The 22,662-nt window shown below is 41.5% G+C and overlaps 1 protein-coding gene across 1 annotated transcript in view; it reads right to left on the reverse strand.

The window, feature by feature from the left end:
* Positions 1-22,662, reverse strand: part of LOC137332346 (E3 ubiquitin-protein ligase HECW1-like) — a 316,523-nt gene that overhangs the window by 141,824 nt on the left and 152,037 nt on the right. Inside the window, exons 10-13 of the mRNA XM_067996100.1 lie at positions 16,647-16,726; positions 15,284-15,405; positions 4,722-4,907; positions 2,806-2,940 (exon numbers count right to left, since the gene is read on the reverse strand). Of these exons, the coding sequence (XP_067852201.1) occupies positions 2,806-2,940; positions 4,722-4,907; positions 15,284-15,405; positions 16,647-16,726 (523 nt within the window). The remainder of the gene's footprint in view (positions 1-2,805; positions 2,941-4,721; positions 4,908-15,283; positions 15,406-16,646; positions 16,727-22,662) is intronic.

The following is a 22,662-nucleotide window of genomic DNA, read 5'->3' on the forward strand; positions in this document are numbered from 1 at the left end:
TCTCCACAGGCAGCTCACCTCACAATGAAATATCAATTTCGGGCTGTCCGGCTTGCCCGCAGCAGCCTTCAGGTACGTTAAGGGAAGTGAGGGGGGGGGGTTGGAGTGGGTAACGGGGTTGGGGGGGGGGGGGGGGAAAGAGGGCGATCGCCAGAACTGTGGAGTCGGGGGTGTACTCCTGCTCCTCTTGGCTCCACAGAAAGGTGTTTTTCTTTTTAAAAAAAATTAAAATAAAACTTACCAATGGTTATCAGTAGCAGGGGCCACTGAAGAAACCTGAGTGGCCTTCCCCACTCATCAGTAACTCATTTTCGGCAGGGGTCCTTCAACAGGCATTAGGACGCTAAGTAACATATTCAAGGAGCCTAATGCCTGTTTCAGATGGCTGCTCAGGGCAACTAAAAAGAAATGGGCCCCACAAATTTAGCAGTGGGACCAACGTCTGTGCAGACTGGGCGCAGGCCGTCCCACTGCTAACATAGTATGTTTTATGCCCATTTTACGGCCGCGAAACTGGCACAACATATAGCAATTTCTACCCCTATTTTTCTTATTAATGGCAATCAAGAGGCTAAGAATTGTAAAGTTTTTCTTTCCTCCGCCTCGATGTAGTATCCCACAATACTACTGTAGAACTATTCCAGAGGTCAGCAGTTAAGATACGGTGAGAATATGTTGTACAATTGCCAGCTCCAGCACAGTGATTTCAGCCCCAAGACTCCTAGAAACCTTCCCCTTTGCTCCAGGCTGATTATACATGGTGTCACACACCGACAGACTGGGATAAGGACTATACAGTAACCGAAGGTCCAACATTTCTCTTGATGAAGAATGAGTAATGCCTGGTTTTCTCTGTTACTAATTAAGTCATGGGAACACATAGGATTGAAATGTGCAATTTCTGAGTGTGAGATTTTGTTAGTAGGTCATCAATTACAGAGAAAAATAGGCAGTCTTCCATTTTTCATTAAAAGGGGAATTTAACCCCAAAGTTATCTGCACAAGCATTATAGTAATGAATTTTAATATTCATTCACATATGGGTTCAATATAACCACACTGAAAAAAGCATGGATTCTAGAATTCTGGGAGTCCCACTCCACTGACGGATGTGTGGTGGAGAAGAACTGTAACCTGGCTATGCAGGGACAGGATCATTAACATAATCATGGCAGGCAGTCCACACCTACAAGGTGCTTCAGAGGCACCCACCAGTGTAAGTCAGAGCAGCACACAGCCGCCCTGCCAAGGGACCCTGTGGCCTGGAAAAGGTCAAAGATTTAATTAAATATTTTGATGTTCTGCTCCTAAAGGAGCCAAAATCCATAATAATTATAATACAGGTTTATCCACTAGCTTTGCTTTACCAACTTTCGAGGCCTTTACTAAGCCCTGAATGAAAAACATGCTAGGTCTCAGCTAGCACGAATTTCATCAGGCCTAATGGGGGTGCTAGTGGAGGAATTCTTGGGTAGACCAGGAACTTCCCAGAAATATGGGCAATGGGTGGGCGGAGGTCTCAATCGCCTCCGCCACCGGAACTTGCAATGTTGCTTACAATGGAGTGGAATCCCAGTGGATCCAGGTCCAGCTGCAAATTCCAGCTCCCTCTCAGGCAATCCACCTGACCCCTGTCCTGGCTCCCGATTGGAAGTTCAGGGCTATGGACTTTCAAATTACCCAGGACTGTAATTAGCTAGAAGATTCTACAAATAGGTAATTTGTTTTATTAGATCAACTATTAATATTTTTATTCATGGGGGTAAAGGAATACCACATACCAAATAATTTGTTATGAATTTTAAACATTTAGAAATGCAAACTCCGCCCTAAACAAATACATGTGAACTAATTAAGTCAATCCATGGATTTATTTACAGCAGGGCTCTGTAGTCAGAGGAAGTCACAATAAAAATAAAATTACAATTTAAAAAGTGAATATTTAAAAATATATTTATTTTTAAAAATCAAATCAATGACTAAAATATAAAAATAAAATTGTCACCAGTTGAAATTATATTTTTGCAAATAGCACCATGTTCAGAATTAATTTTCTTTTAAAAAATTAACAAATCAAAACCATACGGTAGACATGTTAAGTTGTACTAAGGAAGTAAAGTACAAGGCCCATGTTAGTTTAATGCATTCTTGCTAGTTTTTTCAGAGAAGAAAGTAAGTAAAACAACAGTAGAGTCTGTGCAACCGAGCAATACTTTGTTTGGGCCTGGCCCAAATCCAACTGGTACATTTAGATCCCTGCCCTGCCATTGCACTTACCTTTAAAATTGACAGTTCATTTCTACAGGTGCCCAGATAAGAAGCATGTGGCAACGCATTCTTATTTTTGATAGAACAGCTTCATCTCAATCTCATTCCAACTGCCTCCCCCCCATTATAAATCGAAGTTGTGCTTGCACAATCTGTTTAGAAATTTATACAATGTAGCATTGCTACCACGACACCAATATGGTCAGTTCACTCAGAACACAAAGGGCAGTGAGCCCAAGATCATCTGGTGCGTATGGCTCAGTTCCACACTGACCAATGCACTTACGGAATCAGCCATTGGGGACCCTATGCTTGTGGTTTTGTTACTTGTGAGTTATATTTTAATGGAATATAAACTGTACCGGTCTAGTTCTTATGTGGTATCCTCTACAGTATTGATCTGGCCTTGCGTGTGCTGAACAGTTTAATACTGCGCAGCCATCTGCACCTGTCCCATTTCACAACATTGAATATGTTTTTACAAATTGCTTATAATAATTCTCCATCATTATGTATACAAGACCAGTACACACTTACCTCCCCTGCGCTGTAACTGCGCAGACGCTGCAGGTGTTGTCTATGTGTTAAATGGTTCGGCAGACGACCATTTTGCAGTGGAAGCCTAGGGTCAATAAATGTTGTTGTACGACTGTTGTGATCAACGAAAAATGACTGGAATAGAGAATATTTCTATTAGGAGAGCGGTATTCCTCATCAACAAACCACCCATTATATTAATTCAGATACGTTACATAATATGGAACCCACAATATTAAGAAAAACGCACAAGCATAATTTCTTTAAACCAACACAGTGTATCAAAATACATTTCAAGTTTATTATCTTATCTAATTTTTGTTATGGCAGAATATGGAATAATTTATAGGGGTGGAGAAAAAGAAAAGCAGAGTGAATATTTGAATTTGGAAATTGTGAGCCATGTTATATCACCTCAAATTCCTCTTTCAGTTATTATAATTGTAAACAATTTTACAACACCAAGTTATAGTCCAGCAATTTTATTTTAAATTCACAAGCTTTCGGAGGCTTCCTCCTTCGTCAGGTGAACGATGTGAAAAATGATTATTATGAAAAGTTATTATAATGGAGGAGTTAACCCATTTAAAATAAGTGGATGAAAGCCTCTGTTAAAGTAGTGGAAAGAGGGGTATCATATGAATGTGATAACATTGCACATAGTAATTCCTAGGCTTTTGTGCAGTTTGGGTCAATACATACATACTCACACATTCGTATATACACACCTACATGTATGCATTCACACATGTAGATTCTCTAAATCCTTCCCCATTTAAACTCCTCTCAGATGTGTTATCCCAATCTATCCATGGATAGTTAAAGTTTCCCATTATCACTGGCCTACACTTTTCTTTAACTATCTGCAGATTTCCTTTTCAAATAATTTGATGGTCTGTAATGGACACCCTTTATTGTAGCATGTTCTTTTGTCATTAGTTCCAACATTAACCAAGACTTCTTGCTGGCCATTCTCACTTTCCAAAAGCTTTTCTGCAAGCACCAGTTATGTCCCCTCCTCCAGCGCCTGGGAAGCAACACACATTTGTCTTTTAACCAAAAATAAAAAGATGAGAAAAACAATCCAGCAATGGATTGTTGGAGCTTTAGCAAAGGAAAAACAAGTCACTTCGACTGCCCTCACCTTCTGCTCACTCTGACTCCTTATACAAAATATGCAAGCAAGTTATCTGAGTGTTAAGGAAAATTTCCAGCATTCATCTACTCAACTCCTGTCCAACCTTCGAAGTAAGACAACAGGGTGGGTGAAATTAGTCTTGAGCAATAGTGAATCGCCCGCCAGTTTTACCCGTCGCCTGATTTTCTTTTCCATTGAAGTCAACCGAACTGAAGATCCGGCAGGGTGTAAAATGGGCGGCCAGTACATTATCACCCATTCTTTGCTACCGCAGAAGACCAATTTCACCTCCAGATCTTTTTACCACTCACAGTGTGATTCCTTGTGCAAGTTTTTTTTTAAATTAGATTTTTGAATGTTAAGGGAAAATCCCAGCATTCACCTGCTCTTAAATCCTGTCCAAAGCAAGACAAAGAATACATGAGTGCCATGGGAGACTCAGATGGTCACTACCTGTAAAGGAACTAGGTTAAACTAAAATTGTACAATTTATCTGCGCTGTGAAACATGCAGTAAGGTAGCACTATAGACTGAACTACATTCTGGATTCTAAGTTGTAAAGATATCGCACTCTTATTGAGTGCAGAAAAATGGTGGAAATTAAACTTTTTGAAATAGCTGTTTGAATAGGGGAGGCAGATTAGACACTCAGGCTTTTTGATGCTTGACTGGGAAGCAAAATTACAATAATACATGATACAATGATAATATCAGCTATTCATTTATAGACACTAGGCTGAAGAAATATTCCATTCTCTTGTGCGTAGATCTTTCTTACCTTGCCCTGTGAATCTGTCTTTATCTCCCATCCTCGAGGAAGTTCCAACTGTGTATCTGCAAACATGTTCAGGAAAGTCACCAAGTCTCTGTTATGCTGATACCGCTCAAAATTCCGGGCATCCCTGCGAATCTTCAGTATCATATGCTTCAAGCATGTACTGTTGGTAAACATTCGATAGGCACTCTGCAAATGGAAGAAGAGGTTTGAGCAGGTCTATTTACGTTACCCTCTGAGGGCGCTAACAAATCATTGCTGTGGTTTACTGTCAAATGATGTTCATGGTCCAGAAGATAACAGACACTTAGGAGTGTGTTACATGGTGAACAGCATACAGCTTGCAGTGTGTTATATGGCAATAAGGTAATATGGTTTAAGAAAGAACTTGCATTTACATAGTCCCCTTCACGTTCTCATGACGTCCCAAAATGTTTCACAGCCAATAAAGTAATTTTGTAGTCACTGTTTTAATATAGTCAAAAGTGGTAGCCAATTTGCACACAGCAAGGTCCCACAGACTGCAATGAGTTAATGATCAGATAACATGTTTTATTAACTTTGGTTAAGGGATAAATGTTGGCCAGGACTGGGAGAACTCCTCTGCACTTTTTTGAATAGTGCCATGCGTTCATTTATGTTCACCCAAGTACTGCACTAAGGTACCAGCCTAGATTATGTGCTCAAGTTTATCAGCATCTGGAGATGTGTTGCTACTTGAGTTATTCTTACCAGTTCTATTTTGTGTAATATAGTATTCATGAATTTATCAGTCAAATTCAAACTGCAGAGTTATCATATCACATGAGTCACAGTGCAGAGCTTATATACCATGTGATTCACGGTACAGAGGTAGTATACCATGTGATTCATGGCACAGAGCGAGTATACCATGTGATTCACGGCACAGAGCTAGTATACCATGTGATTCACCGTACAGAGCTAGTATACCATGTGATTCACGGCACAGAGCTAGTATACCATGTGATTCACGGCACAGAGCTAGTCTACCATGTGATTCACGGCACAGAGCTAGTCTACCATGTGATTCACGGCACAGAGCTAGTATACCATGTGATTCATGGCACAGAGCGAGTATACCATGTGATTCACGGCACAGAGCTAGTATACCATGTGATTCACCGTACAGAGCTAGTATACCATGTGATTCACGGCACAGAGCTAGTATACCATGTGATTCACGGCACAGAGCTAGTATACCATAAGATTCACCGTACAGAGCTAGTATACCATGTGATTCACGGTGCAGAGGTACTGTACTGCAGTATCAGCTTTTTTTAAACATTGTTACAGGGAAATATCATACTTTGTTTATATTATGTGGAGAATAGGGAATGGTAGGTATCAGGTGAACTAAAGCTTGAGCAGTAACAGGACACTTAGAAAATCATAATATGATTAGGGAGAGTCAACATGGTTTTATGAAAGGGAAATCGTGTTTGACAAATTTATTAGAGTTTTTTGAGGATGTAACTAGCAGGGTAGATAAAGAGGAACCAGTGGATATAGTATATTTGGATTTTCAAAAGGCATGCGATAAGGTCCACATAAAAGGTTGTTACGCAAGATAAGGGCTCATGGGGTTAGGGTAATATATTAGCATGGATAGAGGATTTGTTAACGGATGGGTCATTTTCAGGTTGGCAGGCTGTAACTAGTGGGGTACCGCAAAGATTGGTGCTTGGGCCTCAGCTATTTACAATGTATATTAATGACTTGGATGAAATGACCGAGTGTAATGTATCCAAGTTTGCTGACAATACAAAGCTGGGTGGGGAAGTAAGCTGTGAGGAGGACACAAAGAGTCTGCAAAGGGATATAGACAGGTTAAGTGAGTGGGCAAGGTGGCGGATGGAGTATAATGTGGGGAAATGTGAGGTCATTCACTTTGGTAGGAAGAAAAGGAAAACGGAATATGTTTTTAAATGGTGAGAAACTATTGAATGTAGGTGTCCAAAGAGACTTGGGTGTCCTTGTACAAGAAACACAAAAAGTTAGCATGCCCTTGACATCAAGGCAGCATTTGGGTTCTGCCAGGACCACTCGGCTCCAGACCTCATTACAGCCTTGGTCCAAATATGGACAAAAGAGCTGAATTCTAGAGGTGAGGTGAGAGTGACTGCCCTTGACATCAAGGCAGCATTTGACCGAGTGTGGCACCAAGGAGCCCAAGTAGAATTGAAGTCAATGGGAATCAGGGGGAAAACTCTCCAGTGGCTGGAGTCATACCGAGCATAAAGGAAGATGGTAGTGGTTGTTGGAGGCCAATCATCTCAGCCCCAGGACATTGCTGCAGGAGTTCCTCAGGACAGTGTCCTAGGCCCAACCATCTTCAGCTGCTTCATCAATGACTTTCCCTTCATCATAAGGTCAGAAATGGGGATGTTCACTGATGATTGCACACTGTTCAGTTCCATTCGCAACCCCTCAGATAATGAAGCAGTCCATGCCCACATGCAGCAAGACTTGGACAACATCCAGGCTTGGACTGATAAGTGGCAAGCAACATTCGCACCACACAAGTGCCAGGCAATGACCATCTCCAACGAGAGAGAGTCTAACCACCTCCCCTTGACATTCAATAGCATTACCATCGCTGAATCCCCCACCATCAACATCCTGAGGGTCACCATTGACAAGAAACTTAACTGGACCAGCCACATAAATACTGTGGCTACAAGAGCAGGTCAGAGGCTGGGTATTCTGCAGCGAGTGACTCACCTCCTGACTGCCCAAAGCTTTTCCACCATCTACAAGGCACAAGTCAGGAGTGTGATGGAATACCCTCCACTTGCCTGGATGAGTGCAGCTCCAACAACACTCACGAAGCTCGACACCATCCAGGACAAAACAGCCCGCTTGATTGGCACCCCATCCACCACCCTAACCATTCACTCCCTTCACCACCGACGCACTGTGGCTGCAGTGTGTACCATCCACAGGGTGCAATGCAGCAACTTGCCAAGGCTTCTTTGACAGCACCTCCCAAACCCGCGACCTCTACCACCTAGAAGGACAAGGGTAGCAAGCACATGGGAACAATACCACCTGCACATTCTCCTCCAAGACACCATCCCAACTTGGAAATATATCGCCGTACCTTCATTGTCGCTAGGTCAAAATCCTGGAACTCCTTTCCTAACAGCACTGTGGGAGAACCTTCAGCACACAGGCTGCAGCAGTTCAAGAAGGCAGCTCACCACCACCTTCTCAAGGGCAATAAATGCTGGCCTTGCCAACGACGCCCACATCCCATGAACGAATGAAAGAAAAAGGTACAACAAGCAATTAGAAAGGCAAATGGCATATTGACCTTTATTGCAAGGGAGTTGGAGTACAAGAGAAGGAAATCTTCCTACAATTGTACAGGGCTTCGTTGAGACCTCACCTGGAGTAGTGTGTACAGTTTTGGTCTCCTTATCTAAGAAAGGATATATTTGCCTTAGAGGTGGTGTGACGAAGGTTCACTGGATTAATTCCTAGGATGCGAGGATTGTCTTATGAGGAGAGGCTGAATAGAAAGGGCCTATACTCTCTGGAGTTTAGAAGAATGAAACCTATTGAAAGATATAAGATTATGAGGGGGCTTGACAAGGTAAAGGCTGAGAGGTTATTTCCCCTGGCTGGACAGTCTAGAACTAGAGGGCATAGTCGCAGCATAAGGGGTCGGCCATTTAAGACTGAGATGAGGAGGAATTTCTTCACTCAGAGGGTCGTTAACTTTTGGAATTCTCTACCCCAGAGAGCTGTGTTGTTGAGTATATTCAAGGCTGAGATAAATAGGTTTTTGGACTCAATGAGAATCAAGGGATATGGGGATTGGGCAGGAAAGTGGAGTTGAGGTCGAAGTTCAGCCATGATCTGATTGAATGGCGGAGCAGTCTCGAGGGGTCATATAGCCTACTGCTGCTCCTATTTCTTATGTTCTTATGTAATGTCATCACACTTTGTATTGTACAGAATATATTAGAAGATATGTACTGTGTTTTAAATTGTAATGTCTGGATCGGAGTGTGTACGATCTGTACTGAATTGTAATTGTGTACTTACATTGAACTGTGAATATCCTTACATTTTATGAAATAAAGTATATTTTGAAATTTAAAAAAAATGTTCCTGTAGCCCTTGATTGGAAATCAGTGCAGGGCCAGTGGTAATCAGCACTGTTAATGGCAACTTTCTACACACAATATATAGGTTTAAAGGGTCCTGTGTGACACTGGGGTCTTGCCCTCAGCGATAAAACATTACAGCCATGTCAGATAAAAGCAACAGGAATGTAATTTATCTCTCTGCTTAAAAAAGGGGATTCTAGAATCATAGAATGGTTACAGAATGGAAGGAGACCATTTGGCCCATCGAGTCTGCGCTGGCTCTACGCACAAGCAGTCCAGCTAGTCCCACTCCCCCGCCCTATCCCCGTAGCCCTGCGCATGTTTTCGTTTCAAGTACTTATCCAGTTCCCTTTTGAAGGCTACGATTGAATCTGCCTCCACCACCCCCTCGGGCAGTGCATTCCAGATCTCAACCACTCACTGCGTAAAAAAGTTTTTCCTCATGTCACCATTGGTTCTTTTGCCAATCACCTTAAATCTATGCCCTCTGGTTCTTGACCCTTCCGCCAATGGGAACAGTTTCTCTCTATCTACTCTGTCTAGACCCTTCATGATTTTGAATACCTCTATCAAATCTCCTCACAACCAAATCTGTTCCAAGGAGAACAACCCCAGCTTCTCCATCCTATTCACGTAATTTAAGTCCCTCATCCCTGGAATCATTTTAGTAAATTTCCTCTGCACCCTCTCTAAGGCCTTCACATCCTTCCTAAAGTGCGGTGCCCAGAACTGGACACAATACTCCAGTTGTGGTCAAACCAGTGTTTTATGAAGGTTCATCATGATTCCTTGCTTTTGTACTCTATGCCTCTATTTATAAAACCCAGAATCCCGTATACTTTTTTAACCACTTTCTCACCTACCACCTTCAACGATTTATGCACATATACCCCCAGATCCCTCTGTTCCTCTACTCTTTTTAGAATTGTGCCCTCTAGTTTATGTACTGTTCTATGTTTTATCATGGCCAAATACCCACCATAGATGTGCCACAAGAATTCACTTTTCAGAGATTAAGACCCTGACATTTACGGAGAGACGGGGAGGGAGCAGGGGAATGTGTTTACAGGGGAGAAACCCGGAAATCCCGGGAAGGCAGAGGTCCCGCTGAATTTAACGACAGGACTTCATTATTATTTTTTTATTCTGTTCCCGACCGGCAGTTGGCTAGATTGACAGGCTGGCCGGCTGCCTGGCGGGAAAGCCCGTGTAAGAAAGCCGCAGCCAAGGACCTTTCAGGATGGTCCCCGGCAATTGGAAAAGATCGCGGGGCATAAGGGGGTGGGGGTGGGGGGGGGGGGGGGGGAAGAGTGGAAAAGATCGTGGGGTAGGGGGGAGATCGTGGGGCAGGGGGGAGATCGTGGGGCAGAAAAGGGGGGGGGTCAGCAAAGATTGCAGAGTACAAGAGTGGGGCGGCCGATCACGGGGCATAAGGAGGGGTGTGGCCGATCATGGCAGAAGGTTTGCTTGCGGGGGGAAAGCACTCCTGCTCCTCCTGGCTCACAAGCAGTGCTTTACCTGATCTGGCTGCTCCCGTCTCCATTTGGCTGTCAGGTTTCCTGAACCCTGGGAACCCAGCCAGCAACCATTAAATTTAAATCAGGCTCCCAATTGCACTGTGGGAGCCTGATTTAAATATTATAATGAGGTGTCCTGCCTCTCGAGAGCGGACGCAGACACAGCAAGCAACCCGTCGTCGTAAAAACGGCAGCAGGTGCGTACGCAGCAGGTTGGGGTCGCATTACACAATTTTTAACCCCCTCCCCCCGCTCTTCGTGGGGGGGGAGGGGGGTTAGAGATGCCCCCCAAACTATTTGAAAAGCGCTGGCAGTAAAATTTAAATTATCGATTCACTACTCTAACAAGAAAATCAATATAACAGAGAAAACACACAGGTAACATCATGGATGATAGCTGGCATTTATTAATACTACACTACAATATGAATAATGGGTCAGCATTAAAGGGATGAACTCAATTTATTTTGATTTCTAGAAACAGGGATTGCTTTATGTATAGGGTTTCCAACCCTCCTAGATTGTTCTGGGAGTATCCTGGAATTATAGATAAATCTCCCGGAGACTCCTGCGAGCAATCCAGCAGAAAAATCATGAGGACATTTCTTTTTCTCCCATTTCACTCTGGCTGGACTCGCATAAAAAGTGGATCGCAACATGTCCAGGATGTAACACAGCCCTCGCATAACCGCACGATGGATAGAGGATTGTGGGCATTTTGGTCACTATTATTGACCGATTGCCGTTAGAACTGATGTGTCGGGCAGGAGCATGGGGTGGGGTGGTTGGTGGTGAAGATGTCATGTGATGAAACCTCTTGGAATACCGTCCAACCAGAGTTGGCAATGCTACCTATTTACCCTACCTAGTGCCAATGTCTAAGCGGCTTTGTCAGAAAATTATGAGGTGAACAATATTAATCACAGCTCAGTGAGTGTGTTCATATTAATTCGAAAGATAAAATGTAAATGCTCTTTTGAAGGTACAGTAACTAACAAACCAGATTCCAAAACAGCAGCATAGCTTAGAAAACATACTGTGGGCTTTTTGCCAAGACTTTTTTGGTCTTTGGTAGGATAATACTGCACGCTCCTAGTGGTGCTGCTGTCTGAAAGGACAGATGGGGTCATTCATTTGATAGGATTGATTTTACTTCAGTAATTAAACATGTATAAAGATGAACCCTTATCTGAAACTTAACTACCTTATTCAACGATATGGGGCACAGTAGAATATTTTTCAGTCAGTTCTTCTGGCCCAAATTGTTAAAAAAAAATTTGAGACAGTCATTTAAACTGTGTCTCCACTATAAGTAAAACAGCTGGCACTATTAGTTTTAAACTAAGCACATATATATCTTTATTGTATACAGTCAATTTTGGGATATTAGGTTTTAACATTTAAGTAAAAAACAAACTGACCCTGACAGACTCCAAGTTTAACCTACAATTCTCACAACTAAGCTTATCCGTTGCCAATAACGGGCATAGACTGGCTTTTGAATGATATGTATAAGGGCACTATGCTTGAGCTGTACCAATTGAGGAGTTAGGGCTTTTTTCACTAGTGCTGAGAAGGTTAAGGGATATTCACAATTATAAAGAGTTATGACAAGGAAAATACTGGTAGATTGTTTTCACTGGTTGGCAAGAAGTAACAAGAGGAAACAAATTTATCATCACAAGAATAATTAATAGGGAAGTTAGAAAAAAAACTTTATACAGCGAATGGTTATAATATGGCATTCTTTGCAACAGACAAATCACTCAGGCAGAGTCCATCAAATCTTTTCAAGCAATATGTAAATCCCTTTTAAAAGAGGAATATTAAAGAGTAGGGGGAGCAAGCAGGAGAAAGGGAATAGACTAGGTGGCTCTTATAGAGAAAAAATCTGGTGCAAACTTGATGAGCCACATGGTGTTTCCTTGCTGTGATATTCTATGATTCAATGATTTGATTTACAATAGACCTAATGCATGCACTTGTTACAGTTACAGGCTCACGCACTGTGGTTCAAACCAGAATGGTCAATATGCATTTTACTTGGCAATACAATTATCACTTTCCAGGCCTAAAGGGTGAACGGATTCCTGCTGGTAAGTAGATAGGATGGTTTCATTACCCTTCTTAATATTGAATGTCATGATGTGCACTGGTTTCTAAGGTGTTGTGTCCCAGTACAGAGTCATCTCCAATTTTCTCCACTCTATATCAGGAGTTTGCACTGAATTTACGCTCCTATAGGAGTAAATTCAGCAAGAAAATCTACCACGACAGTAAATTAAACAAAAGTTTCTAATAGCCTTATGCTTGAGTATCCTTTATCAAACTAAATTTTAATATTTACTTTATATTCCTCTGACAAGAAAGATGGTAGTGGTTGTTAGAGGCCAATCATTTCAGCCCCAGGACATTGCTGCAGGAGTTCCTCAGGGCAGTGTCCTAGGCCCAACCATCTTCAGCTGCTTCAACAATGACCTTCCCTCTATCATAAGGTCAGAGGTGGGGATGTTTACTGATGATTGCACAGTGTTTAGTTCCATTCGTAACCCCTCAGATAATGAAGCAGTCCATGCCGACATGCAGCAAGACCTGGACTACATCCTGGCTTGGGCTGATAAGTGGCAAGTAACATTCGCGACACACAAGTGCCAGGCAATGACCATCTCCAACAAGAGAGAGTCTAACTACCTTCCCTTGACATTCAACGGCATTACCATCGCCAAATCCCCCACCATCAACATCCTGGGGGTCACCATTGACCAGAAATTTAACTGGACTAGCCACATAAATACTATGGCCGCAAGAGCAGGTCAGAGGCTGGGTATTCTGTGGCGAGTGAGTCACCTCCTGACTCCCCAAAGCCTTTCCACCATCAACAAGGCACAAGTCAGGAGTGTGATGGAGTACTGTCCACTTGCCTGGATGAGTGCTGCTCCAACAACACACAAGAAGCTCGACACCATCCAAGACAAAGCAGCCCGCTTGATTGGCAACCCATCCACCATCCTAAACATTCACTCCCTTCACCACCGGCGCACTGTGGCTGCAGTGTGTACCATCTACAAGATGCACTGCAGCAACTCGCCAAGGCTTCTTTGACAGCACCTCCCAAACCCGCGACCTCCACCACCTGGAAGGACAAGGGCAGCAGGCACATGGGAACACCACCACCTGCACGTTCCCCTCCAAGTCACACACCATCCCGACTTGGAAATATATCACCGTTCCTTCATCGTGCTGGGTCAAAATCCTGGAACTCCCTTCCTAACAGCAGTGTGGGAGAACCTTCACCACACGGACTGCAGCGGTTCAAGAAGGCGGCTCACCACCACCTTCTCAAGGGCAATTAGGGATGGGCAATAAATGCTGGCCTTGCCAGTGACGCCCACATTGCATGAACGAATAAAAAAAAAAATATATAGTTTTAATCCATTGACCTCTTGACTAGGACCAGCATTCCTGCATTTTTCCAATGCCGTGACTTTGAGGGAAAATTTTGAACTTTTGCCCAAAACAGGTGCGAAGTGTGTGTGGCGTCCGCTGTACTCGCCCGATGGCTGCAGCAAGAGGACTGGCCAATTTTCATTGTTGGGCCTCATTCTATACCATCGGCGAGGTGCTCACGCATTTTGAGCAGTTCACCGATTGAAGAGGCGTAAAACTCCGGCAGCTCCAGTATGAAGCCAGCTGAAGAGAGGCGAAGGCGATCCCGAGGGCAGGCTGCAGACAGTCATGCATCGTGGCGGTAGATTTTTGAGGGACCACAAGGAGCATTAATGAACCCACAAAGATCATTTTTAAACCTGAAACCTGTTTTTGAGTGGACTGCAGCGGTCCCTTTAAGGACCGCACTTTAAGCCAATCAACACCTAACACCCAAAGTGATGTTGTGGTCCTACAACTGGCATAGGTGCCTGATTTAAATATTTTAATAAGACTTTCTCCTGATTCGGGCAGGAGAACTAGCCGTCTATTTCAAGGCCCACCTGAAAATCGTGTCGGGCAGGTCTCAGGCACCCAACGAGCAGGCGATTCTTTTCCTTTTAATTTTCAATTGTTGCCTGTCCCATTTTCCAGTGTAAACAGGACGGGCAGCAGTTGAAAATCACATCCCATGATGTTTGAGCTGCCACCCTTCACACACCTGCAGCCCTTTCGTAACCATCGAGAGAAGATCAGGGAAGCACAACTTTAAAGCTGCTTGTAGTGATGGTAACTTGCATTGTGCTTCATAGAAATTGTTTTGGAGAATTGTTATGTCGGTGGGTTACCTCAGCATTCACAGTGATAGTGAAAGCCCTCTGTTAAAATTTTTGGGTATAAAGTTATAATGAAAGGTTTTCAACACTGCTGTGCATTCTGGGATGGTCATGCTTCCATTGCTGTCTCTTACTTTCTTTCAGTCTCCTGTCAGAAAATGCAAGAAAAAACAGTTGCAGATCCCAAAGCATGGTAAGCAGTGAAGAGGGAATCAAAAATATAGAAAAAAAGAGAAAAGATGGGGAATGATAGTGAAAAGACAATATGAAAAGCCAAGTAAGAAGAGAGAAGAATACATTCTTGCCACTTAGCCATCCTCTTGCCCATGTGGCACACATAACTTGTTATTTTTAATCCACATTTATGTTCTTGGCATGTGGCAACTTCTCAGTTACATGGCTCGCAAATCTCGCACACAGGAGAACATAGAACATTTTATGAATTTAGATCATTTAGGAAAGGAGAACATGGGCCACTATGAATTTAGATCTTATAGGAAAGGAAACCATAGAACAATCTGAGAGTAATGCAGAAATCAGAAGACAATACCAAACAAAGCAGAAGCATTATATGTAGGTAGATAATGCTTTTCTAAGTTTTAGGTTACCAGGGGAATACAAGAATTGCAGAGATTAAAAAAGGTACTTACATTGTTTGAATGTAGCACAGTGAAGAACTCAGGGTTTGTGATAAACTTGACTGTTGGAGACTGCAGTAACATGTTAATTTTCTGAGAATTCACTGGAGACAAAGAGCCTTCTCGTCTCAGTTCTAGTAAAAATGGGGAGATAGGATATTATTCCTTAAGTACAGCATCACTGAGAAATCTATTCATTTTGAACATAAGAGGACTTTAAAATAATAAAATATGACTGCATTTTATTTTAGGGTACTGGCTAAGTATAAAATAACCTAACGTTACATCCAGTTTCATAGATTGGGAGTTTCTTGAGCAGGCAAAGGATCATAGCTTTCCCTGGAAGCAAAAGCACCAACTGAAGGGGATTTGGCCACTGTGTTTTATTGAAGGAGGGGGTTTCTTTTCACTCGGCCTTCACACACATCACTCTGGTTGTAGAAACTTAAAACAGATCAATAATCTACAGCTAGTAGGCTAGAAATCTGTCACTGCTCATTTGCCCTGGACAGAGCCTGCTTGTGCTCAACCTTCCAATGGTTCATCGATGGTCCCAATAATGTAAGGAAGAGGCAATTCTTAAAGGGACCACATCACTACAATGGAAATTTTTCAAACAGGTTGTGCTTTCGGAAAAATCAAAAAGTGCACTGGAAAAGATTCACACTGTACCAGATAAAACATTTTGGTGTGTCAATCACTTGATATGGATGCCAGCGTAGTGTGATGGTTGGAACCCTAACTCCCTCATGATTATGTAGACGTCCTTTACATATTAACATTTCTGTAGACCAGTTCTCTGCTCTTTATATCTAGCACCTTTGTACCAATCAGCATTCAAATCCATCAATCATTAGTACAGGATGTAAAACAGCTCTGAAGTATTTGTAGAGACTGTAGGATGCAAGTGATTGATTCCAACTGCTGCAGTTCCAGGTCTGTCAGTGTGTGTGATACCCCACATGAGGTACTGAGAGAAACAAGCAGCTCACATTTCCCCTGTGATCACTTTGATCTTGTTGTCCATTCTGTTTCCAAACCAGCAGTGGTACTATTTTTCTTTCCAACCCAACACTGTCTTTTAATAATGAACACAGTTTTATTGATTTCTTCACATAACTGTGACTTACTTTTATGTAATGAAGGTTTGGAATAAAAGAAATCGGACAAACATACTGTGAATTACTTCAAATGATCAAATGAAAGATCACAACAGCCACAGCGAAGGGGCATGTGAGATTCCAACTGATGCTTCATGACATTTTAACTGTAGTAATTTTGCCCGGGGGATTACGATATCCGGATGTTATGCTTGGAGTTGTGTTTCTACAGCTAGCTTTGCTCTCACAAATATATTTCTGATAAATGTACAAACCTGCATTTGGTTGTGAATTCTCTGCAGTGGCCTCATCTTCTGTCCTGTCTGTTGCAATTGTCCGCTGGATGTTCTGATACCTGTAATCAAACCAGAATGAGAAACGGTTCAGCTGAAATGCTGAAGGTCTACCTGTATGACGTGATATATCATGGGCTGAGAAGAGAAATAGTGTCATTGCAGTAACAGCTTGGAACAAATTACACTGTTATCATGGCAACGTTGTAAATCAAAGATAACACTGGCGACCTGAAGCAGTAACCATCATAGAAATGTATTTCTCCCTTCATCATGTAAGTTATTTCTCCTGCCCTTGACATAGTGTGGGCAGGAAGGTAACACGTTCCCAGAACTCTGCTATTTCTGCTTTTGAATCAATTATTAAGGGGTGCACAAGAGCAGCAGAGATTAGCTCTCCTCTAATTCCCTCCTCTCCTTTCTCGGAAGTTCTTCATCTTCTCTTGAAACCCCCCTTCAGTTCATACTGACAATTCACTGTATGGAGTCAGGTCCTACCATTCTATGGCATGGTGTGTTAGGGTGCCTTCATATCATACCTTGTTTACATTACCTGGCTCTGGATTGAACTCCCACAGCTCATACAAACGTGTAGAGCGCTGCTCCCGGGTGGTAATTTTTAAACATTTTGCGAGCGAGGGCGAGAATATTTGCACACTCAACAACAACTTTCATTTATATAATGCCTTTAACATAGTAAAACATCCCAAGGCACTTCACAGGATCGTTATCAAACAAAATTTGACACTGATTCACAAAAGGTGATATTTGGCCAGGTGACCAAAAGCTTGGTAAAAAAGATAGATTTCAAGGAGTGTCTTAAAGAAGGAGAGAGTATTAGAAGGCTGGAGAGGCTTAGGGAGGGACTTCCAGAGCTTGGGGAGTTACACAAAAAAACCTTGGCTGGGATGCACATGAGGTCTCAAGGATCCAATAAGCACTCTTAAAATCCAGTTTGATATCACACTTCAGTAATATTTCATACGGCGCTAAATCCAAACGATTTGAAGCAGTCCTCCGCAAGGGTTCATACCCCACCCCACTCAAGGGTCAGGCCACAATCGAGCTCCACAGATAAACTGAGTTCTGCAGCAGCGAAGCAAAAGTGCCAGTAAAATTACATCTTTAGTGCTTAACAACTGTACAACAAGATCACTAATCCTGCAATCACAGTGAGAAGCCAAACCTGAAGCGAGTATCGTTTAGTGATAGAACTACAATCCTGCAAAATTGATTCTCTGATCCCCTCAGTGCAATTTCCTGCTGGGTTGATGAATTTACCCTATGTGTTATCGTTGATATATGGAATACCAATTTCATTTGCTGAAGACTTTGGTGCTTGAAAGACTTCTTTCTGGTGAGGTGTGGGCATTGGCCCCATTACTGATTTATTCAGCTCTTTTTCAGCAGTAAGTTTCAGTTCATATGTTTCAAAAGGACAGCTCCTGGTACAACAGTATGCATGTGTGTTCTATATTTCAAACATCAAAATGTATGTCAAAAGACTGGATTACATCTATTTTATAGCATGGCAACAGCCAGAGGTCTATGAAGTTATGGCAGGAGATAATTGAGGGAATGATATGAACTCGAATAAACTTCAGATCTCCTATTTAGTCTAAGTAAACTGAGAGTAAATGTTTTTTGTATGTGCTGTCTCCCTTAGCCCACGTTTTTTTTTGTCTCCACTAATTCCACATAAGTACGTGGTCGAAATCCAGGTCATCTTTATCAAGGACCCTTTTGGTCTTTGATCCTCTTAGGCTTGATTTAAGATTGAACCTTCAGAGGTGAAAGGCAGTGAGAATTGACAATCCCCTGTAAAACAAAGGATTTGAGAACAATGAAAAATTGAGTCAAAGTCACTCCTATTCACATTCAGGGGGGTAAGCATTGTTTTGATCCTCATTGCCTTTCATCTCCAGAAACTCAAGCTTAGATCAATCACAGGGCCTGGCAATGAAGACAACATGTCACTTTGCAAGGAGACTAGACTATTAACTGTCTCAGCCTTTCCCACATGGACAATGTGCCTCAGACTTTTTTCCTAAAATAAAGCCTTTTCTTTCTCAAAGGCCCGTTTAATAATTAAGCTAATACCAAGATGCTGAGTAATATCCACATCCTTTTGTTTTGACAATTTCCCTTGAATTTTTAAACAATATGTGCTCATAATATAGATGAGTTGAGAAGTTCTAAAGTACGAGGGATCTGAAGTAAGAAACACAGTTTGGTTTATGCCCATGTCTCTACTAATGACAAATCCGCTCCCTAACAGTCAGCGCTCAGTAATTTCTTCAAGCCAGCACCCCTGATGATGAGATCAGTAGTGTTTAGGCTAAATTTTAAAACAAATATAAAAATGGACAGAACAAAAAAATTTAAGGGTTAAAATAATTATTTGCAGCTCCTTTCTTTTGAAGAAGGTCCATCCGTGGCTAATTAAAGAAGTTAAGGATCATGTTAGATTAAAAGAGGTTTATAATGTTGCCAAGAAGAGTAGTAAGCCTGAGGATTGGGAGAATTTTAGAAACCAGCAAAGGATGACCAAAAAATTGATAAAGAGGGATAAAATAGAATATGAGAGTAAACTAGCAAGAAATATAAAAACAGATTATAAAAGCTTCTACAATTATGTAAAAAGGTAGACAGTAGCAAAAGTGAAAGTGGGTCCCTTAGAGGCTGAGACAGGAGAAATTATAATGGGGAATAAGGAAATGGCAGAGATGTTAAACAAATATTTTGAATCTGTCTTCACAGTAGAAAACATGAAAAACATACCAGAAATAGTGGGGAACCAAGGGTCTAATGAGAGTGAGGAACTTAAAGTAATTATTATTAGTAAAGAAAAAGTTCTGGAGAAATTAAAGGGATGAAAAGCTGACAAATCCCCTGGACCTGATGGCCTACATCCTAGAGTTCTAAAAAGAGGTGGCTGCATTGTGGATAGTGGATGCATTGGTTATGATCTTCCAAAATTCCCTTGATTCTAGAACAGTCCCAGTGAATCAGAAGGTAGCAAATGTAACCCCGCTATTCAAGAAAGGAGGGAAAGGGAAAACAGGGAACTACAAGCGAGTTATTCTGACATCAGTAGTCGGGAAAATGTTGTAATCTATTAATAAGGAGAGGTAACGGGACACTTAGAAAATCATAATATGATTAGGCAGAGTCAACATGGTTTTATGAAAGGGAAATCATGTTTGACAAATCTATTAGAGTTTTTTGAGAATGTAACTAGCAAGATAGATAAAGGGGAACCAGTGGATGTAGTATATTTGGATTTTCAAAAGGCGTTCGATAAGGTGTCACACAAAAGGTTGTTACACAAGATAAGAGCTCATGGGGTTGGGGGTAACATATTAGCATGGATTGATGATTGGTTAATGGACAGAAAACAGAGAGCAGGAATAAACAGGTCATTTTCAGGTTGGCAGGCTGTAACTAGTGGGGTGCTGCAAGGATCGGTGCTTGGGCCTCAGCTATTTACAATCTATATTAATGACTTAGATGAAGGGACCATGTGTAATGGATCCAAGTTTGCTGATGATACAAAGCTAGGTGGGAAAGTAAACTGTGAGGAGGACACAAAGAATCTGCAAAGGGATATAGACAGGTTAAGTGAGTGGGCAAGTGGGTGGCAGATGGAGTATAATGTGGGGAAATGTGAGGTTATTCACTTTGGTAGGAAGAATGGAAAAACAGAATATTTTTTAAATGGTGAGAAACTATTAAATGTTGGTGCTTAGAGGGATTTGGGTGTCCTTGTACACAAAACACAAAAAATTAACATGCAGGTACAGCAAGCAATTAGGAAGGCAAATGGTTTGTTGGCCTTTATTGCAAGGGGGTTGCAGTACAAGAGTAAGGAAGTCTTGCTGCAATTGTACAGTGCTTTGATAAGACCACACCTGGACTACTGTGTACAGTTATGGTCTCCTTACCTAAGGAAGGATATACTTGCCTTAGAGGCAGTGCAACAAATGCTCACTAGATTGATTCCTGGGATGAGTGGGTTGTCCTTTGAGGAGAGATTGAGTAGAATGGGCCTATATTCTCTGGAGTTTAGAAGAATAAGAGGTGATCTCATTGAAACATATAAAATTCTGAGAGGGCTTGATAGGGTAGATTCTAAGAGGCTGTTTCCCATGGCTGGAGAGTCTAGAACCAGGGGGCATAGTCTCAGGATAAGCAGTCGGCCATTTAGGACTGAGATGAGGAGAAATTTCTTCACTCAGAGGGTTGTGAATATTTGGAATTCTCTACCCCAGAGGGCTGTCGATGCTCAGTCATTGAGTATATTTAAGATTGAGATAGATAGATTTTTGGACTCTAAGGGAATCAAGGGATATGAGGATAGGACAGGAAAGTGGAGTTGAGGTTGAAGATCAGCCATGATCTTATTGAATGGCGGAGCAGGGGCGAGGGGCCGTATGGCCTATTCCTACTCCTATTTCTTATGTTCTTATGTTAATTTTTTTTGAGTTGTATATTGATCTCATCACCTGGCCTGTCATTTCTGATGTTATCTTCATAAATCTAGTGATTTCTCACTAGGATTGAAAGCAAATGAGGATGATTCAATTTCCCCTAATTAAAACTAATAGTCAGAAAATCATGGACTCTCTGCCCATAACTTCCTGTGATGCATTTCCTGTGAGTGCCACTCCCCACTTGGAGCACATGAGCAGGGAATTGGCCTTCATATAACTATTTCTTCTTTAAATAGCTCAATATACAGTATTCAAGTGCATGCCTAGAGTTAAAATGTATTATTTGCTAATGTATTCATGTGCCATTGAGTGTCCTGTATCTATCTACATTTCCTGCCTATTTTAATTACAGTAGAGTGATGTATGCACCAGTAACATTTTCATATCAATAGTTTAGAAAACTCACTTAGGACTCCCTAACTGTGAGCAAAGTAAACCGAAGTTTGACAATATTCCTTTATTAGCTACGCAGAAAAGACCTAATTGTAAAAAATCATACCTGTATCCAATGATTATTTGAGGAGCTTGAGTTTATTGAAGTGATGAATTAAATGTGTGATTTTTGATTGCTGCTGACATAAATGCATGATATTTTGCAAAACAAAATTTATTTACAAGATATTAAATCAGATTTTACTAGAAAGATGAGGAGAACTGGAAAATATTATTATAAGCATTTTGTTTAGCTGATCAGCACAGTTACAAATAAACTTAATTGTACATAATTTTATAACCTGCTTGGTTAAAACATTAAAAATTTGAATTTCATGGAAGGAAATGAATGATTTTGAGTTTGTTCAAGATCACTCAATCCTCACAAAGCCATCTGTGTAGGTTCCAAGGGACAGAACATGCCAGCGCTTCTAATGTATTTATATAGTCTGGAAATTATGTACTAATCTCTTGAGGAATTCTGAGACAGAGAGTACAAAAAGCAGCCTGGCTCAGTTACAATACCCAGAGACTAAGATAGTCATTAATAGTCTTTAAATTCTGCAGATAATTTAAAGCAGAAACCCCAGGATGCAGAAACATATTCAATAGTTTGGGTTAATGGAAGTTTGTACATTGGAGATTAAACAACTTTAAGGAGACATTCCACTGAGAAGGGAGGAATTCCACAAATTCTAAATAACGTCCTGCAGTTTAATAGAGGAAGTGGGGAGTGGAAAATGTGAGCAGCCAAGGACTTGGTGCTTTATGTCTAATTAGACTGCTGAAGACACTAGTTAGCTTCTGCAAAGTCTTTCCACTCGAAGAAAATCTGCCTGGCTATATAAACAATATTTTTAACTGCTGAAAAGTTTGATTAAAGCTTTTCCTATAATCGCTTTAATTTGGGGTCATTATTAAGATTGTACTTTTAATGATATTGGTTGATTATATAAACTTAACACTGTCTAGCTAATATTCTCTGATCAAAAGGATTTCTCTCAAATATTTGAAAGCAGTCAGCCTTTAAGACCTCAATTTATTAAAAGGGACCCCACCATGGTCAACTATAG

This window comes from Heptranchias perlo, chromosome 2, assembly GCF_035084215.1.
Source record: "Heptranchias perlo isolate sHepPer1 chromosome 2, sHepPer1.hap1, whole genome shotgun sequence".
NCBI classification, from domain to species: Eukaryota; Metazoa; Chordata; class Chondrichthyes; order Hexanchiformes; family Hexanchidae; genus Heptranchias; species Heptranchias perlo.